Source organism: Ambystoma mexicanum, chromosome 10 (assembly GCF_040938575.1).
Source record: "Ambystoma mexicanum isolate Mex_15411 chromosome 10, UKY_AmexF1_1, whole genome shotgun sequence".
Taxonomy (NCBI): Eukaryota; Metazoa; Chordata; class Amphibia; order Caudata; family Ambystomatidae; genus Ambystoma; species Ambystoma mexicanum.
In genome coordinates this window covers 1,254,585,730-1,254,607,116 of record NC_090932.1, presented here as the reverse complement: position 1 = coordinate 1,254,607,116, position 21,387 = coordinate 1,254,585,730, and the positions used below count along the sequence as shown (strand labels likewise).

The following is a 21,387-nucleotide window of genomic DNA, read 5'->3' as shown; positions in this document are numbered from 1 at the left end:
AGTTTTAGAAGATAAGTAGTGGAGATAAGGAGAATGGGGGAGAAAGAGAGGGGAGCAGAGTAAGTTGGAGCAGTAGAACGCAAAGACCTCGGCTGAGAGTGACAAGCAGAAAGAGAGGAGACGATGGGACAAGCATAGACGGATCAGAGTGAAGAGAGGTTGTTGCAATACTTGGACTTTGTTGCAACCACAGAGATAATGAGATCAAGGAGTGATTACCCACGGGACACAAGCAGAAAAAGACTGGGTGTTGAGTGAGTGGTGCAGGTTGAGACACATGGTTATTCCCAGCAGTTACATGGGTGGAAAAAATCCATAGTTGGGGTTGTGGCTAAGAGTGAGTGAATGAGTGATTGGGGTAGTTGTATTCATAAGAAGCCAGGGCCAGAATGTAATTCAAGAAATTACAGTTCATTGGTGTTGGCAATAGTTGGTTCAAAAAATTGAAAGTGAGTCCTAACATTGCCTAGGTAAGGGACCAGAAAGTCTTCTCTGAATTTACATTTTGTGATTTTTTGAAAGAAGGGGGTGGTTGAGGGACAGAGACAATAATGTTCAGAGAGTAAGGGGCCCAAAAAGGGGCAGAGGTATAGAGGGAAGAGGAGAGGATAGTTGGGGTTGTGGCTAAGAGTGAGTGAATGAGTGATTGGGGTAGTTGTATTCATAAGAAGCCAGGGCCAGAATGTAATTCAAGAAATTACAGTTCATTGGTGTTGGCAATAGTTGGTTCAAAAAATTGAAAGTGAGTCCTAACATTGCCTAGGTAAGGGACCAGAAAGTCTTCTCTGAATTTACATTTTGTGATTTTTTGAAAGAAGGGGGTGGTTGAGGGACAGAGACAATAATGTTCAGAGAGTAAGGGGCCCAAAAAGGGGCAGAGGTATAGAGGGAAGAGGAGAGGAACATATGATCAAGTAAGTTGCCACAATTGTGAGTCTGCATTTATTGGAAGATGATTAGGAAATGGTCAGAAAGAGTGGCATCCAGCTGGAGTTTGTTATCCATGGTCAGAATTTGGAAAGCTGAAATTCTCCATGAGCAAGGCTGGAATTTCGGTAGGAAGAGATTTAAGAAGATCAAGATCTTGTAAGTAGACAGGTTGTGGGTGCTGGTGGTTCGGTAGATTGTAATTATAATGAGTCTGAGGTAGCTGAGGAAAAGGTATGCTGGATTTGTTGACCATAAGGCCAAACCACTGTTTTTTTAAGATCAGTGAATGGCTTGAGGGAAGGTTACAGAATCAGTGTGAAAAACTACAGGAATGGCAGTGTTATGTGGTTGGGGGGGGCATGTGTCTTTGACTGCCACCACAGGGAAGTGAAGTTGTGGGAGGCAACTGGGTTGATAAGAAAATAGGTTTTGTTAAATAGAGATTTTCTTTTCTTGTGATTGTCATGATGCCCGCTCCCGGGGAGCTGGTTCAAGCCCTGCGTCCCCGAAAGCGGACATCCAGCCCCCAAGGAAGGACCCAGCAACCCCATATAGGGGCCCTTTGGACAGTGTCCTGGCGCCTACGGCGCCAGGCTCATAAAAGATATCAGTCCTGGCGCCATAGGCGCCAGGCTCATTATGGATGTGCTTGGGTGCACTTACCTGATGCAGACCATGCTGCAGGATCCCGGCCTCCTTGAGGCCTGAAAGGAACTACTTTACCTGTGGGACTGATTTACCATCCGGGTGTGGTCGGGGAAGGATACATACCTGATTGGAGGAAGGATACATACCTGGAACTTCTTCCAAGGCTATTTAAACCCCACCCGAACAGCCACACGTGCTTCGCGTTGTTCTGCATCTAGCAGCTGGACGCTCACCGTGACTGCTCCTGCATGCTGATTTCTGCCTCGCCTGCCAGCATCCTGGATCACCTGCAAAGGAAGAGAAGAAGAGAACAGAAGAAGGAAAAGTTCTTACCTGCTAAATCCGCATCCCGGAGACATCTCGCCGACAATCCTGAAAAGGAAGACTTTTATTTAAAAGCTCATCGCGTCGATCGCTGCAGCGCTGCATTCCACTCACCTTTACTGGGCGCATCCATGTGCAGCAGCGATCATCCGGATTCGCAGTCACGCCCCAGCGCCTAGGGAGAAAAAGACCAGAACAAAAGGTGAGAGAGAGAAGGGAATAAGGAAAGCTAAATCTCCATGTTAAGATTTACCTGTTGATTCATTCCCTCTTCATTTCGGGTCCGGGCTGCATCCTGGCATTTCCGAACCCCGGCCCCTAAGGGGAAAAAGAGACATCAGCGTTAAGCGAATGAAAAGACATTACCAAAAAACGCTCATTAAAGACTTACCTGATTTCTACAAGGATTTCACCTCTCATCTCGGGTCGGTGACTGTTCCCCGGCATTCCGTACCCCGGCCCCTGTGGGGAAAAAGACACTAGCATTAGTACATTAATGCATGGACACAAGGGGAACCTCTTATCAAAAAACTTACCTGGAAGCCAAGCAAGTTTGGTTCTCACCAATCCGAAAATCCAGTGAAGTAACTGGATACCAACGTGCCCCTGCATCAGAAGCAGGATGGAGAGCTCGTCCTTCCAGACCCTAAGGTGAGACGCTACGAGGAATCATAGAAAGGTTTCGAGGAGGGTGAGAGGGGAAAGTGGGAGGCTGATTGCATTACCCCGCAGACAGTTAATCCCCTATTTTCGCCTACAGAAGGATACTTCTGCGAGCCAGACAAGCCAGATTTGGGGGCCCGGTCCAGTCCGTCTTCCGAACCCTGCGCATCACCTTAGAAGAGGTCACAGCAGCGCGAACCAGGCCAGCGCCTCCGTGGGAGTCAGCTGAGCGTTACAGAACGCGAAGCCTTCCTACAAATTCCCACCCAGGCGCTATGGAAAGTTCTGAGACTGATCAGTTGGCCCAATTACTGGGGGAATTACGGGCCGAAGTACATGCCGCTCGTCAAGAGACTAATGCCCTCAGGAGGGAATTAATAATATCAAAGGAAAGAACTGATGACCTGGCCAGACAGCTTTTGCAAGGTCAAGCTGGGCAAACTCCTCTACCCGGTTCCGGAGGGAACCCCACTCCTGTGGTTTCCAGTAACCCTGTGCAGATTAATCTACCTGGAAACATGCCGCTGGCCCCACCCGAACGCTTTGCTGGGGACCCCAAACGATTCGCCGTATTCATGAATCAGTGTCGTTTGCACTTCCTATGCAGACCTGGGGCCTTCCCTAATGATCAGACCAAGGTAGCCTTTGTATTGTCATATCTCAGCGGCTGCGCTGCCGATTGGTCAGTTCCACTGGTTACTCAAGATGACCCGATTCTCCGTGATTTTCAAAGGTTTCAAGCAAGCATGGAAAGGTTATTTGCTCGACACTCTCAGGGGCAGGCTCTGGATGACGAACTTCTATCCCTGCGACAGGGCAATCAGGACCTCCTATCCTATATTGCAACCTTTAATAGACTAATTGTGGAAACGGGATGGCCAGAGGATAAAAGAGTCACGTTGTTTTATCGAGGCCTACGAGGAGAACTTAAAGATGTCTTGGCCCAAGTTGTAAATCCGCCCCAAGAATGCACAGAGTATATAGACTTAGTGGTCCAATTGGATCACAGACTTCAAAACAGAAAAGCAGATCGGTCCAGGTTTGAGACCCAGGTGTTGGTCAAGATCCTTGCTAATCCCAAGGGAGTTGATGTCTCTGAGCCTATGCAAATTGGAGGGGTTAAAGGACCCTTAACTCAAAAGGAACGTGAAAGGAGGCGGCAGTTAAAATTATGTCTTTATTGTGGGAATTCTGGACACTTTCTACGAGATTGCCCGGCAAAACCGCCCCGAAAGGCGGTAGGAGCCGCTGATAAAAACCATGAAGACTCTGTTTCGGGAAACGACTCCGCCCGACAAGTGTAGGGGTCCGCTTGCCGAGCTTGAAAACTAACTCTCAGACCTCGCATTTCATTGTGCCAATGGTTCTCGTAGATCCAGATCAGCCTAAGCGGTTGCATGCAATAAAGGCATACATCGATAGTGGGGCTATTGGAAACTATGTGGATCGTGAATTGGTCTCTTGGATTAACCTCCCTCTCCGTCCTAAAACCAGCAAAGATGTCATCACTACAGTCGATGGAACTGAAATTGCCTCTGGACCGGTAACACATTCCACTACTGAGGTGACTCTTATTGGTCCCGACGGCCATCGGGAGGGTGTTGTGTTTGATGTAATCAAGGCTCCACAGTTTCAGGTTATTCTTGGAATCCCTTGGTTAGAGACACATAATCCTTGAATTGATTGGCGAGCTAAGAGAATAACCTTCCCGGATTGTACACAAACCTGCTACCCAGAAAACCTGAAGATTAATCTAGCATCTGTAACCTCTGCCTCCATGCAACTACCTCCGGAATACCAAGACTTTCAGAACGTCTTCCAAAAGGAACAGGCCAACACGTTACCTCCTCACAGATCGTACGGTTGCCAAATCGATCTGGTGCCCGGTGCACAACCCCCTTGTAGCAGGATTTATGCCCTTACCGAACCTGAGAATCTGCATTTGAGACAATATTTGGATCAATACCTAGCTAATGGTTTTATTCGTCCGTCAAAGTCCCCGGCATCCTCGGCTTTGTTCTTCTTGCCCAAAAAAGAAGGCGACCTTAGAACTTGTATCGATTACCGCACATTGAACCAGATAACGGTTAAAAACCGTTATCCTCTGCCTCTGATCCCTGAACTCCTTGACCAGGTGAAGGACGCTTGCATATACACCAAGTTAGATCTCCGGGGGGCTTATCATCTGGTACGAGTTAAAGAAGGCGACGAATGGAAAACTGCCTTCCGTACTAAATACGGATTATTCGAGTACCAGGTGATGCCTTTCGGATTGTGTAACGTGCCGGCTGCCTTCCAATACTTCATGAATGATGTCCTTCGGGAACTCATCGATGTTTGTGTTGTCGTATATATCGATGACATTCTGGTGTACTCCTCTTCGGAATCTGATCACAGAAAACACGTCTGGGCAGTACTTGAAAAACTGCGCCAACACACACTATTTGATAAATTGGAGAAATGTGTTTTCCATACCACAGAAGTCGAGTTTCTAGGTTTCATCCTGACACCCAAAGGAGTCCGGATGGACTCAAGAAAAGTGGATGCCATCCTCAAATGGCCATCACCTAGCTCTGTAAAAGGGGTTCAAAGCATGCTCGGCTTTGCCAATTTCTATCGCAGGTTTATCCCGGAATTTTCACGCGTGGTACAACCCATTACTGCACTCTTGAGGAAAAATAAACGTTTTGAATGGTCTGAAGAAGCCGAGCAGGCCTTTCAGGATTTAAAAGCTAAGTTTACCTCTGCACCTATATTGAAACATCCGCGTCCAGATCTCCCTTATGTCGTCGAGACTGACGCATCCAGCCTAGCCATGGGAGCTGTCCTGTCCCAAAGAGATCCCGAAACCAACCAACTGCATCCCGTAGCATTTTGGTCCAGAAAATTCTCGGCACCCGAGGTTAATTATGCAATCACGGACAAAGAACTGTTAGCCATTAAGTCCGCATTTAAAGCCTGGTGGCATTATCTGCTTGGCGCTCGACATACCATCACAGTGATCACTGATCACCGGAATTTACAGTATTTGAAAACCGCCAAGGCTCAATCATCACAGCAGCTCCGATGGGCTTTGTTTTTCGCTGAATTTGATTTCGTGATTACCTATCGACCTGGCTGCAAGAATGGAAAAGCAGATGCCTTATCCCGAATTGGAATGGGAGAATCTGATACAAACTCAGAACCAGTACCAATAATTCCCGAACAGAGGATTCTAGGCATGACTTCGTTACAGACGCTTGAAGACATTCAAGCCAGAGTGAAACAACTCCTGGACCCTACAACCTTACAGGATTGGATACAAAAGGGATCAGACTTTACCATAGATAATGGTTTACCTTATTTTCAAGGACGCTTATTCCTGCCAAATAAGGAATTACACGAACTAGTTATTTCCGGTTATCATGATGCATTAATAGAGGGACACCCCGGTATTGCCAAGACAGAGGAAAAGGTGAAACGACAATTTTGGTGGCCCTCTTGGCGAAAAGATGTTAAATCTTTTGTTATGTCCTGTGGTGTTTGCGCCCAAAATAAAAGTCAAAAGAAAAGACCAGCCGGTCTCCTTCAACCTCTAGACATACCGCCAGCACCCTGGCACACCCTATCAATGGATTTTATTACGGACCTGCCTCCTTGTTCGGGGTACAATACTATTCTGGTAATTGTGGATTTGTTTTCTAAAATGGCCCACTTTATTCCTTTGAAAGGTTTACCTTCAGCTCCTGTCCTAGCCAAAGAATTCCTCGAAAATATTGTTCGGCTACATGGATTCCCATCTATACTAATCTCTGACCGGGGAAGCCAATTCATTTCCCACTTCTGGCGCAAATGTTGTCAAATGGCGCAGATCGACGTAAGATTATCGACCAGTCACCACCCTCAGACCGATGGTCAGACCGAGAGGACAAATCAGACCCTTGAGCAATACTTACGGTGTATGTTACAGCAATCTGAAAGCAACTGGAAAGACATTCTTTGGATAGCCGAATACGCATATAATAATTCGGTACACTCTGGAACTGGCCACAGTCCTTTTTATACTTTGTTTGTGCATCACCCTCGAACCTCAAACCTTGACTCACCTCAGAACCTCGGAATGCCTGCAGTAGAACATCTGCATTCTACAATTACCCAAGCCTTCAAAGAGGCAACTACGCATTTACAACAAGCCAAGAGAAAATACAAGGAGAATGCTGATCTACATCGGAGTGAAGCACCTCCGTATCAGATTGGGGAGCAAGTGTGGTTGCTACCAGACATTTACCACTGAAAGGGCCTCGAACTTTTAACCCAAAATATCTGGGACCTTATTCTATTACGGCAATAATTAACCCAGTGGCTGTTAAACTTGATTTACCAGCTAGTATGCGAATTCACCCTGTTTTTCATGTGTCACTTCTGAAACCAGTGGTACCCGGAACCCGACTACTCAAACCTCCAGAACCTATTCTAATAGATGGGGAGCTCGAAATCGAAGTGAAGAACATTTTAGACTCAAAAATGTTTAGGTCAAAACTGTTCTACCTAATTGATTGGAAGGGGTACGGACCTCAGGAGAGGTCGTGGGAACCCAGCGACCATGTGCATGCACCTCGATTAGTCAGGAAATTCCACCGACTCTTCCCAGACAAACCAAAACCCCCGGAGGGAACAACCTTGGGAGGGGCCTTGGGGGGGAGTGCTGTCATGATGCCCGCTCCCGTGGAGCCGGTTCAAGCCCTGCGTCCCCGAAAGCGGACATCCAGTCCCCAAGGAAGTACCCAGCAACCCCATATAGGGGCCCTTTGGACAGTGTCCTGGCGCCTATGGCGCCAGGCTCATAAAAGACATCAGTCCTGGCGCCATAGGCGCCAGGCTCATTATGGATGTGCTTGGGTGCACTTAACTGATGAAGACCATGCTGCAGGATCCCGGCCTCCTTGAGGCCTGAAAGGAACTACTTTACCTGTGGGACTAATTTACCATCCGGGCGTGGTCGGGGAAGGATACATACCTGATTGGAGGAAGGATACATACCTGGAACTTCTTCCAAGGCTATTTAAACCCCACCCGAACAGCCACACGTGCTTCGCGTTGTTCTGCATCTAGCAGCTGGACGCTCACCGTGTCTGCTCCTGCATCCTGACTTCTGCCACGCCTGCCAGCATCCTGGATCACCTGCAAAGGAAGAGAAGAAGAGAACAGAAGAAGGAAAAGTCCTTACCTGCTAAATCCGCATCCCGGAGACATCTCGCCGACAATCCTGAAAAGGAAGACTTTTATTTAAAAGCTAATCGCGTCGATCGCTGCAGCGCTGCATTCCACTCACCTTTACTGGGCGCCTCCATGTTCAGCAGCGATCATCCGGATTCGCAGTCACGCCCCAGCGCCTAGGGAGAAAAAGACCAGAGCAAAAGGTGAGAGAGAGAAGGGAATAAGGAAAGCTAAATCTCCATGTTAAGACTTACCTGTTGATTCATTCCCTCTTCATTTCGGTTCCGGGCTGCATCCTGGCATTTCCGGACCCCGGCCCCTACCAACGCGCCCCTGCATCAGAAGCAGGATGGAGAGCTCGTCCTTCCAGACCCTAAGGTGAGACGCTACGAGGAATCATAGAAAGGTTTCGAAGAGGGTGAGAGGGGAAAGTGGGAGGCTGATTGCATTACCCCGCAGGCAGTTAATCCCCTATTTTCGCCTACAGAAGGATACTTCTGCGAGCCAGACAAGCCAGATTTGGGGGCCCGGTCCAGTCCGTCTTCCGAACCCTGCGCATCACCTTAGAAGAGGTCACAGCAGCGCTAACCAGGCCAGCGCCTCCGTGGGAGTCAGGTGAGCGTTACAGTAATGCATTGTTTGATATAATTGATGAATTGAAGTGAGTATTTTGTTTTATTGATTTTGTTGAAAACGTATATGATTCATTATTTTCGTAATCTGTTGTATTCTATATGTGAAAAGTTTTTTTTAATTAAAACCAAATCCCAATACAAAAAAAGAGAGATTGAGCACTTCAAAGTACAAGAGAGTGTTTAGTGGAGGAGAAGATGGAGGAGATTCAAGGAATAGGCGTTGCTCTAAGAGGACGACAAGAGGGATATGTTAGCTTGATAGGGTGTAGGTAGGGTGATCAGCTTGTTGTTGTGTGCCTCATCCAGATGTCTTTATGGTAAAATGTGATTTTATAATGTATTCTGTTTCATGAGAGAGCCATACCATTTGTCTTGGTGATTCATTCTATGGAAGCTTTTTTTTTTTTTTATCGTGCCATAGCCAACAATTGACTTTAAACACTTTTCACAAGCAAACATACAACAAAATAAAATTACAACATTAAAAACAATTTAAGAAACATTCCAATTCCCAAATTATTATCTTTGATAAACAAGAAATTTCAACACAGACTATAGAGTGTATAAAAAACAGCAAATAAGGGAAAAACTAAAAAAGAAAAAAGAAAGAGCAGAGCAGAGAAATGGGAGTACACATTTATCCAAAATTGAAGTCTTTGGTCTCATAGAGACTAAATTAAAATAAATTACTCATTGGAACAGAACATCAAAAAAAGACTGAAAAGTGGAGAAAACTAATCCGTCCCCCTGTGGCATCCAATCACCCTTCACCTCTTTCTCTCCTCCTCTCCACTCAATTCTTAATCAAATTAAGGTCCCTCAGAGCTCTAACAAGTTCCATTGAGAGAGCAGACTCATGGCATGAAGATAGTCTCCCCCAAACATCAATGGTATTTAACCATAACGGATGATGGACACACCTACCAAATCTTCTTACCCTCATACTCCAAGTGCCTGGACAATCTGATAGTAAGTGTTTAGATGTCTGATTACCGGTATTATCACATTTGTCACAATTCGGTAGTATTTTCCCTTCAATGTCCCTTGTAGCCTGGATTTCAAGGGTCGTTGGAAGATTTAGATAAAATCTAAGGATAGCTAATGCCAGCCGCAGATCTGGAGATTTTTTTAAATAGGCAGGGAGCATTGATAATCATTTATCAATCACTGTAAAGCAGGCAGATCTCTTAGCCCTCCTCATACTCTCTATGGTATCAATCCAGTCCCGCTGTTTTATCTTATCCTTCACCCTGTCAGGATTTCCCAGCAGAAGCTCTAAGTAGAAATTCGTGAAGGGATCCATGAAGGTCGCTGATAGCGCTCTATGGTGAAACCCACAAAAGGCCCCTTTCTGAGACCTCTGACTTCTGCATTAGCATCCTAGAACTAGGCTTCAGTTTATGTTCCTTAATCAACATATTGTATATCCTATAACCTCCTTATCACGCTCCACTTAGGAAATTGTAACTATAACCAACAACAGGCGAAACATTTATATCCTGCCCTTGTCTGATGCATTATTTGAATTATTGTTAAGTTCATAACATTTTGCATCATCATGGATCTTAAATCCCATATGTGCCACAGCAAGAATTGACATCCCTTGACCATTCACTTTGCCATAGGCGAGCACAATGTTATTTCATGTACCACAGCTTTCACACTGCTTTCATCCTGCTACTTTTTCCATGCACAATTGTTGTCAATTTGTTTTCCAGAAAGAAAGCCCTGCCCTAGTTCCCTTCATTAGTGTTTGATCCTTTGGGCATCTCTTCTTCTATTAGCACCATCCAATTCTCCTGTGTATAATGTGTTTTTTGCTACAGGCAGCTTCTGGCCCCTCCCCATTTCTTGAATCTTCTTCTCTTTCAATGTAATTTCCCTGCTAACCTATCCCAACAAGCTTCTCCTACCTGTCCCCCACCCTTTGTGCCCCTTTCCTCTGTCCCTGACCAGCCTTTCTTTCATAGTCTACCCCATCCGATGGTCCTCTCTGTGTCTTCTTGTTCTATATCATCGACAGTCCCTTTTTCACTTCATTGTCTTTGCCAAACGTCATTATGGCGTGAAGCAGTCCATTCTTCTCCTGTTCCTGACCCTCCCCTATTACCCTTATACTTTGGCAGTTGTTGAATGTTTTTAAGTGCTAGGGAATAGATATTTCCCCGGATCAGAGTGAGTGAGGGAGCCTAGCCCAAACATACTCAAGAGGTTTTAAAAATGGATCAAAATGCCACATTTTACAGATATTTTCTGATTTTTTGTGTGAAATTAAATATGAAAAAGCTGTAATATTTACATTTAGGGAAACAATTCCCTCTCTCAAGGAGTTTTTTTTTAACCACCAAGCACCATAAGGGGCCTAAAGGGCATCCGCGGGCTAGAGACTTGGTATCCAATGTTGTACGCATGCCGATGCTCTGAACCTGAGATGCCCTTATTGCCTGTGCTTGCTGCGACTACTGTCTGTGCAGGCATCCATTTGTAGATATTTAACATTTGTGCAGGCCACATATGAGCTGCTGTCCCTGGAGATACACACGGGTGCTGCCATTCAGATTGCTCGGCTGAGTCTGCCACAGGGCTGATGGGCTCCAACGCTCATTCAGGAAAGCAACCTGCTTTTCTCTCTCAGCCTCTCCATGTTTTACAGTGGGAAAGTCTGCTAGGTCACTGCAGAAGGCGAAAAAGCCATAGGGGGCTGTCTAGTCCGAAATGCTATATTACATGTATTTGGCACTGGACCAGAAGCAACCACAGTCAATGTTCAGTCTTAGGTTTCAGATGTGGGCAGCCAAATGATAACTCACAGTTCGTAACAGTAGGATATGGATGCTTGGGGGTGAGTGCCACCAGGTGTTCAGTGTTCAATGGTGAACATAACCCTCTGCTCCCAGTGGTCTACGCCTTCGGGAAACCCTCACAGGGAATAAAACCTGATGACTGAGGCAAGTGGAGTTTGTAGTCCGATTGTGGTCAACAGGAGTTGTAGTCCAAAGGTAAGCCTGTGGAATATCAGTCTTGTTATTCACAAAGTTCGAAGATCTGGAGGATTCCCAGATAAGAAAAGGGTATCCAGTAATATGGTCGCCAAAATATCGCAGCAAAAAGGCTGTGGTGTGACCTGGTAAAGGTTTTTCCATTATACCACACAAGGGGAGCGGGTGTTGCAGGGGTGTCCATTGCTCCCCTTGTGCTGTATAATGGGTCAGCGGGTTGCGGAGGTGTCCCCCGCATCCGTTACATGGATTGCAGGGGCACCACCACAACCTTTTTGCTGCAATTTTGTTTTAAACTGCCATTTTCGCTGCTTTTTTATTACATGGAACCAAGAGAAGGGGTTACTTAGCAATCGAAGAAGAAGTCAAACAGAGAAGAAGGGGTGAGAACGAAATGCAATGGATGGAAGGGAAAGTAGGAAGAGGAGAGGAGGAGAAACAGTGGAGGAGCGTAGGAACAAGAAGAAATGAGAGGAAAAAGAAGAGCAGCGCTTAGACGTGTACTGAAGGCACGGTAAGCAAAGCGGAAGATAAAAAGAGAATTCAATCTCCTTAAAAGGGAACGGAAGTATGAAGGATAGAGTACCTTAGAATGCCGAAGAGACGGCAGAGTAACAGTAGAGTAATCAGAGATGAAAAGGCAGAATGCAAGAAAAAATGAGGAAGAAAAGGTAGAATATTACGGAGAATCGACGCTGGAACAAGAAAAGCCCAGAGCTCAGGAAGAAATACTGGGCTAATATGAAATGCGGAATTCAGGTAGCAGGAGCGTAAAAATAGCAATACAGCGTACTGACATGAACTCTGCAATAAGTAGATGCCGGGAAGTCTCACTGACACCATCTTGGAAAACACTAGAATGCTCACTTACAATGTGTAATATAGCAGCCTGCATCTTGTGGTGATCCTATGATATACTGGGTGGCAACGAGGGGTCAAGTCCTAAAAATTAAAGTGGGGGGACTCACCAACAAACGCAATCGGATGTGATGTCGCCAGAAATTAGCATATCAAGGTGAAATATGCGCATTTCATTAAATTGGCTTTGCATAACCACCCAAATTGAACAGGACGAATGGCATTTGCCTTTCATAAAACCAACACACACACAAAATCAAGACCGGATATTTTCTTCCAGTAGTGTTTTTAAAAACGTTTACATTTCTGGGACTTGAAGTACCGGAATAGGATATTTTACCTTTAGTTGTTATTTTTTATCAGGTTATATAGTGCAGTGGTGAAGTGTCCAGCCTACAAACCTCACGACTGTGGTTTGATCACCGAGGTCTGCATGAATTCAAAAGGACATCTCTTTTAGCTGGGGGGACTGAGTCCACCCTCTGAATAAAGTGGGGGGACTGCGTCCCCCTGCGTGTTTCCTTGACTTGAGCGCTGGTGGCACCTTCTCCATTTAAACCATAAAGATTGGGATGTTTATTTCCTGAGAGTTCAATCTCATTGGACTTCATCGATCATCCTGAGTGAGTTTTAGTTTGGATCTATATGCAAAGCAAGCTTGGGATTAATGTCTGGCCCTATCTGTGCCCCATCAGGTTGACTTGCAACACTGTAGAGTGAGGGATGTAAAATGTGTGAATTAATCATAACTACTTACTCTGGTCACCTATCAAAAACATAATTTACTAAAACTTGCTATGTCACTACAGATGTCTTGTTCAGAAAGGATGTTGCCTAGCATTTTGGGGTGGGGCAAAGCGTGTTTGTGTTTTTTCCCCACCTGCAATGGCACAACAGGCTGAAAAACAACTCGTGGAACAGGCTCAAATGATTTCTCAGTACATCAATGGTCACACTCCCAACTATGATGAGCTATTTATTGTCTTGGGTACAACCAGTAAGTATCACTATTTCATTTTAAGCGCTATGTACAAAGGTTTATGTCCAGAACCTTAGTACATAGTAACATACTTAGTAACCACAAAATCGGCGTGGGCAACGGTGCTCATGCTGTTTGAGACGCAGTAGACAATTTCTGTAGTTTTCTGGATGAGGCCTCCTAGGCCAAGCACTTGGTCAAGGGCAACCAAAAGACAGAAGCGCAGAGGAATTGCTGTGTTTGGCATAGAATTTCTCTATAGACTCAGTCAAGTTACATAACCTCACCTGGACAGCATTGTCCAGGTCCAGCAGCCAGGAGGATCACTGTAGGTACTGATGATATGGGAAGGAATGTAGCTAAGGGGAAAATGAGTTCAGACATCATCAGCAACGACAGCTGCAGTGAAAGCTTTTTTACAGCAATTACAGGACTTGGTGCCATCCTTTCTCCAAATGGGATTTTGTTGCCTCAAGACAGAGTGGGATTAAGGAACAGCCCTTGCAAAGACTCTTAGCACAAAAAATGTGCTAACTCTGAAATAATCTGTAGTTATAGCTCAGAACCAGGGATTTATTTCATAGATCAGCACATTGCTAGTTTCTTTAAAGCATTCAATTCTCCCTGAAAAAATTCTAGAGGCCACAGGAACTGTGGACTGAGCCGGAATCTGCATAGATATATTCCTTAATGAGGATTTTTTGCTAGGTGGAGGCTATTTGGCTATGTATTCCTTTCATAGACACTCCCAAGAAAAGACAAAACATTTACTGTAGAAATAAGAATGTTTTCGGTTTATTTATTGTATTCACTTTAGAGGATTTTTTTTAAAGTATGCCTATAATAATAACCAGTTATACGTTTAATGATTGATCCACTGAACTCGCTGTGATTATTACTCCATGGCTCTTTTGCCCTGTGCATACAAGAGGCACAGGTATATCGATTTCATAAGCAGCGTGCATCAGCATGTACACTCTCATTTGGTTCTTGTCAAACATTTTTTTAACAAACCAAATAAGAGAGCACCAGTTAGTCGCTCTTTCATTTCTGCAAGTAGGAATACTTTGCACAAAATGAATGTCTGTGATTTTCTTCTCGTTTCTCCATTGTCATCATTAATTCACAAAATCTTTGTCTCACATAAACCAGCAGAGATTTAAACTTTCAAATCAACACAAATTAAATTAAAACATGAGTTAATACGTTTTCTGACCTAATGAACAGAAATGCCACAAATACAGAAATGCCACAAATATGTTACCTCTGCATCCTGGACATCCTGTGCAGCTCCATGTCATCACTACCTCGAAATCCTTTTGCGAACGGGTTGTTCTCAATTTTCAGTTGTGTGATCTGGATAAAGTCATAAACAAGTTTGAATGGCAGCAATGTTAATCTATGCTTTCTATGACCTGGAAGTCTTTCAATGCATAATATTACAAGCACATGTCCAACATGCAGCCTGATTCATGGAATTATCTGCGCGTAAAATGCAGATTTGCGTGCCATTCTGCCCGAAAATGCCTGTTTGAGGTATGATGAGTTTCGGACAGAATGGCGCGGAAAATCTGCATTTTACGCACAAATAATTCCATGAATCAGGATGATGGTTGCCTTCCTTATATTTAACATTTGAGTAATGGTGCAGAGATGAGTTAAGTATTTTAACAACGTGCGTGTAGGAAACACCTTGCTTTTAACGTGTACAGGGTCGGACTAGCTTATCGGGCAATAGTCCCATGGCCGAACCCAATACACCACTGGCCAATGTGGGCCAGTTTGATGGGTTACCTCACTATGCTGTTAGTAGTTTTGACCAGTGTTACTGAATAAGTATTCTTTAACATGCAAAATTTGCATCACATTTTATCAAAAACCTCCCCCTTGGGTAATACTCAAACAGTCTGCTACAAACGGAATGAATTGTCATTTGCAACTGTGGGACACTTTTTCATTGGTGCCCGAGACAATCTTATGGCCCAGTCCGACCCTGAACATGTATCACTCTTAATGAGCTCTAAGACATATTCTGTCATATGCCATTGTACAGAGCTGCAGCACCGGCAGTAATGCTCATATCGAACCTGTGTTATTTAAGCAATAAGCCGCGGGGGCATTACCGTGTCAGGTAATGCTCCCGCAGCTCAGGGCTTATTGCTATTAGTACCCGAGCCCGCAAGATTGGGGTACTAAGAGCATTTTTTCGTAACAGAAAAAAAATCTTTAAAAAATGCACGCCGGGAAAGGGAGAACTGAGTACGTTTTCCCTTTCCATGGTGGCCACCTGGAGCAGATGCACTGGGTACAGAAGTGTTCCCAGCGCGTTCACTCCTGAAAAAGGAGAAAAAGAGAAGATAAGTGGGGTTGGGAGGGGAGGAGGGGGTAGTTTGCTGGGGAGTGGGTGGGAAGAAAGAAAATACCTGAATCCCCGGCAGGGAATGATGGCAGCCTCCAGCCATGTGGAGACTCAGAGTGGGGATTCCCCCATTTCGAGCCTCCTCATTGGCTGAGGGGCTGCCACGCCCCTGCCGGGAACAAAGTGTAGGAATCCGGCCAAGGGATTCCCGGTCGGGTAATGCCCCAGCGAGGGCCAATCAGAATGTTTGTTACATTCTGATTGACCCTCGCTGGCTACTAATAGAAAACAATGAAAGCCATAAAGACAATTAAATAAAATGCCAACTGACAATTGTTTTGCTAATTGTTTGAGCTGTTGTGTAGGCATGGGGCAAGGAACTTGCCAGGGAATGCCATATTTGTATTAACTGTCCATTGATCCTAGCAGGTGAGTATCCGGGCATCTAATGAAATAAACACATCAACGCCTGGTTCTCCGCCGATCTCCCTGAAATGCGTGCCAGAAAAAGAGCCTCTCACACGCCACTGAAGCATCATTCAGGTCCATAGCCAAAGAATATAAAAAATCCATCATCGCAGCCAAGAGCAACTCTTTCAATACAAGGATAGCCAATGCTAAATCAGGGTCCAAAGAAATCTTCTCTATTTTCAGAGAATTGGAATCAACAGCAGCCGCTCCACCCTCTACTTGACAAACTTAACCCACTACAAAGCAAGATTATTGGCCATCAGCAGGCTTTGAGCAAACAAATCACTGACTTCCACTGTAGGACCTCCCATGAATCCCCTCCATTTTCCTTCAAAGAAATGAACGAATAGGAATCACTTCCCTTCTCAAAACTATTAAGCCATCCAACTGTAAAGTAGACGTCTGTCCAGCACAGCTCATCAAAGACAGTGCTCCCCACTGGCCTGCTTCTTGACAGCTTTCATCAACGCCTCTTTCTCTGCAGGGCTTGTCCCAACATGTCTTAAGGAAGCCTGGGTACCTCCGCTTCTGCAGAAACTGTCACCGGACCCTACAGTCCCGGGGAATTATAGACACATTACCACAGCCCCTTTCTTTCTAAAAGTACTAGGCAAGTCTGCTTATTTTCAGGTCCAATAACCTCCTTGGTCTAAGCCAGTCAGGCTTCCGCCCAAGACATGGGACGGAAACTGCGCTCCTAGACCTTAAAAATCAAATTGATGTTGGCAAACCAGCTCTCCTTTTACTTCTCAACTTAACAGCAGCGTTTGATCTGGTCGATCATAGCACCCTCTGCCGCCTCCTATCATCCTCAGCTAACTTCTCCACCAAGGCCACAGAATTGATTGCTTCATTTCTCCAGGGCAGAGCCATGCAATTTTTTTCAGACCAATCATGCGCCAACCCAGGTGTTATCAAATGCGGCGTCCCGCATGGCTCCTGCATCTCTCCCACCCTGTACAACCTTTTCATGAAGCCCCTTTTCAAGTATTTGGATGAGCAAGGTATATCATATACCAACTACGCGGATGAGACGCAGGCGATCATCCCCCTCACCGGCGACTACGACATTGACTTGGAGCAACTATACTCCATTTACTCCAAAATTCAAACATGGATGGCAGATAATTGGCTTTGCCTCAATGAAGAAAAAACAGAACTGCTTCTTATTGCGGCCCCGGCAACCCCACAGAAACTGGACGAAAGAGACACCTCCTTCACCATTGACAGCACACCTATCCCGGTGCTGCAGGCAGTAAAAACATTAGGGGTTTACTTAGACTCTAATCGCACCATGAACAGACAAGTCAATGCAATTGCATCTGCGGCTTCATATCATGTTAAATTAATCAACGCAGCAAGACCTTTCCTGTTCAAAGAGAACAGCCTCACTATAGCAAGGGCTATAATTGGGTCAAGGCTAGATTACTGCACTGCCCTACTGACAGGCACCTCTGGAAAAAACATCAGGAAACTTCAGACCATACAGAATAACGCCCTACGTGCAGCCACCAGCATTTCTAAAAGGGAACATATCACTGCCACCAGGAAACAAGTCCACTGGCTTTCCATCAAGGAACGCATCACCTTCAAAATTCTTGCCATCTCACACAAATGTCTAAACAACAAGGAACCCTTGTATCTTTCCCAGAGATTTGCTAACCCCTTCTCGGACAGACCTACTACTACTACTAGAATGGCCTACTCTAACAGGTTCACTGTTCCCAAAATCTCCAGGTCATGCGTAGGCGGTTCGAGCTTCCCCTTCATCGCCGCCTCTCAATGGAACTCCCTACCTACTAACATAAGGAGCATCGAGTCACACACAGCATTCAGGAAGGCCTTCAAAACCTGGCCTTTTGTATAAAAAGCCCCTGTTGTTGGTTGACCACCTTGCTACTTCAACTTGCTTAAATGTACTGATACATTACTGTGTATGTTGATCACAGTTTTTTTCCTGCACATCTGTAACTGGCCTAATTTTCATTATGACAGGTTCTGCTCTCTGTAACCCTTGACCGATCCTCCATAAAGCTGTAACTAAATCATTTGCTTGCAACAGCGCCTCGATGCCTATGGGCTGCAGTGCACTTTACACATTCAAAATAAATAAAAATAATAGTAGTGCCTGGCAAATACTTAATACTTATAGCACATGCCAAACTGTTGGCTATGCCAATGCTTGTTTTTAACAGGACGTTAGTGAAGGATACACATAGTGCTTATAAATCGAGTGGCTGAAGGCAGACCTGGTTTATACCTTTCTATCACACCAGTAGTGCGTTTACAAATCCAATTAAGCTCTGGGCAGCCTGATATTTTGCCAGTGGTTTGTCAGGATTTCTTTGCTGTTTACTGTTGGAGGTGTGTTCTGAGCAAACAGCATAAACCTCTTAAACCTCACATTACCGCAGAGCGGTTAAGTGGAGTGAGGAATTGGTTTGCTGATGTTTCGCCAGGATTTCTTTGCTGTTTACTGTTGGAGGCGTGTTCTGAGCAAACAGCGTAAACCTCTTGAACCTCAAATTACCACGGAATGTGGAGCGGTTAATTGGAGTGAGGAAGTGGTTTGCCAGTGGTTCGCTGAGGAATGACGAGGCGGCGCTCTAAACGTCCAAATCCTTGCTTACAAGGTAAAGACTTTTACTACTGGATTGACTTTTATAGTGTTATTTATCTCTTTTGCTGGTGCTGCTCACTTTGTGTCTGCGGCGCATGCACCGAGGCCACATAAAGCAGATATTGCTTAACTCAGTAAATATGTTGATTAAGACTGTGGGGGTTATTACGACCTTGGAGGTAACCATGCCGCAATTTGCGCATGGTTACCCCCTTTAACGGGTCCAGGTTCCTTGAATGAGGAATTACCGGGCCATTCCAACCTTGGAGGACCCGGTAATTCCTCATTCAAGGAACACGGACCCGGTACATCCTCATTCCCATTGAGCCCCCATAGGGCTCAATGGGAATGGGGAGGGAGCTAACAACGGGCCTGTTAATAACGGGACCGTTGTTAGCTCCCTGGTCTGCTATCGGCACCCGCCAAGGGCATCTGTTTTTACCAGGCGCCATTTGCGGGTCCCGCGGGCAGACTCGTAATGGGGCGGTAAGGGTTTGACGGCTCCGGCACCATTACCGGCGCTGTTAACCCCTTACCGCCAAGGTCATAATGACCCCCTGTGAGTAGACAAAGAGGTTACAATCTCCGAAAACCGAAAGGGCGAATGCATCGGCCCGATTATATGTTGCCTCCCTAAAGGAATGGGAGTTTGTCCTATTAAACGGGCGTGCCAGAGGGGACACTCCTTGTGCTCAGACCTGGAGGAGCAGCCAAAGTAAGGCCACACTGGACTGTTACTTTGGTTGCGATGCTATCGCAGAATCTGGAGATAACTTGGAGTGAGCATAGCGATCATTCTAACTTAAATCTGACTCTGCAGCTCCTGGTTAGGACACTCTTGGGCTCTTGTCTAAAATACCTAACACTGAGTCATTCGGGAAATCTAATTCAGTGAGTAGGGGCTAGGACAGCTAGGGCTACAGCAGCCATAAAAGCTGTTGATCAGGATGATTGGCAGAAATATCGAGCTTCCACTGTGGACGAGATGGAGACCTGGCTTAGTTCTCTCATTGCCGACGTGGTATCTGTCGAGCCTAAGCAGTCGTTGGTGGTGGAAAACATAAGCAGGAAACCATTCGACATAGCCATACGCAATTCCAAAATAAATATGCGCAGAGATCAGGTGGCTGAGAAAGACTATACCACTGGGCCCTATGTTACATGGTGAAATTAACAGGATTAAGAACTCCTATCGATGTTGGTTAGGTTATTGGAAGAACTCGGCCTTAAATGTACAGTGGCAACCAATGATTGGAGCCTCGGGAGTGGAAATTCGAGATCTATATGGAAAATGTTCACTGCGGCCAAGGGAAATAAGGAGAAGCAGATTCTTAATACTATTGGCAAAATCACATGGCTGAGCTTTGTTGGTGGTAAGATGATTCCAAAAGCGTTGTCTTTGTGCCCTAGTAACACCGGGGGTGGGGAAATATGGCCAATGGATATCTCTACACAGGACATATTGGCAGCCATTAAAAATGCAAAGTCATCTCGGGCACCTGGCCCAAATGTCGTAGCTAATACGGTCCTAAGGAGTGATCCTGAGGGTTGGTTACCTTACTTGAAGGCCTTGTTTGACAGGGTCTGCAATGAGCATACCGTTCTGTCCACATGGAGGCTGTGCTGCTCCCGGTCTATAAGAAGAGAGACAGGGCCATGCCAGAATATTACAAGCTGCTTCCCATGCTGGACATGACTGGGAAGCTGTTTGTGGGCTTTGTCTTGAAAGAGTTAGAGGCCTGTGTCTTAACTGAGAATATTATGTATGATTTTCAGACCGGTTTCCGGCCCGGTTCCTCAACTATCCATAATATATGCCTGCTTGATCTCCTTATTTTAGAGGCAGCAAAAAAATATGCCCCAGTCTTGTTTATTGCATTTGTCGATATAAAATCAGCATTTGACCACGTTAACAGGGCAATCCTTGTAATAAAATGAAGTTGTTGGGTTGTCCTGGGTGGCTCTTAGATATCACAGAGAAGCTTCATGAAGGGACGGGAGCAAGAGGCAGGTTGGAAAACAATGGAGGTCTATCTGCATCTGTATTGCTTAGCAGGTGGGGGTCAAGCAGGGCTGCGTGTTGGCCCCCTTTGTTTTCAACATATACATCTCTGACCTTCCTGAGAGAATGTGGATTGCCTCTGGTGCCCTCCCAGGATTGGCCAAACAAGAATCACCTACATGTTATATGCGGAAGACCTCGTTATTCTTGATCATACATTGAGTGACTGTAGAGCTAAATTAAACTCACTGGCCAGATATGCTGAGGAAAATGATATTGAGGTAAATCTGCAAAAAACGAAGATCCTCTTAATATCTGGAAATCTGGAAAAATGGTGAACAGGGTGAAGCTTGATACCTTTTTTTGGCAGTGTAGAGTATGCAGTGTAGAGTACGTGGATCGTTATCCCTATCTTGGTCTAGAGATGAGTGCGGAGACCAACTATTCTCACATTATCGCAAATGAAAAGAGGAAAGCTGTACAGATGACCCATCTTTTCTATAACTTTGCCTGACAGTCTGCAGGATATTCCCTTGAGGGCATACTAATCCTTTATAGGCACTGTTTCTGTCCTGCAATTTTATACAGCCTTAAGGCGCTGACTATGAAGGATTTGGGATGGCTAAATTGCCTGGGGGGTATGCTGGAGAAAGCTACTATGCTGCGACCCTTCCGTTCCAATGGAGGTGTTACGCCTTGAGTT

At 45.4% G+C, this 21,387-nt stretch overlaps 1 protein-coding gene across 4 annotated transcripts in view; it reads right to left on the bottom strand.

The window, feature by feature from the left end:
• Window positions 1-21,387, bottom strand: part of TBX5 (T-box transcription factor 5) — a 409,300-nt gene that overhangs the window by 90,714 nt on the left and 297,199 nt on the right. For all 4 annotated transcript variants that reach the window (XM_069619223.1, XM_069619221.1, XM_069619222.1 and 1 more), the window contains one exon: window positions 14,497-14,588. In XM_069619223.1, coding sequence (XP_069475324.1) covers window positions 14,497-14,588 — 92 coding nt within the window. The remainder of the gene's footprint in view (window positions 1-14,496; window positions 14,589-21,387) is intronic.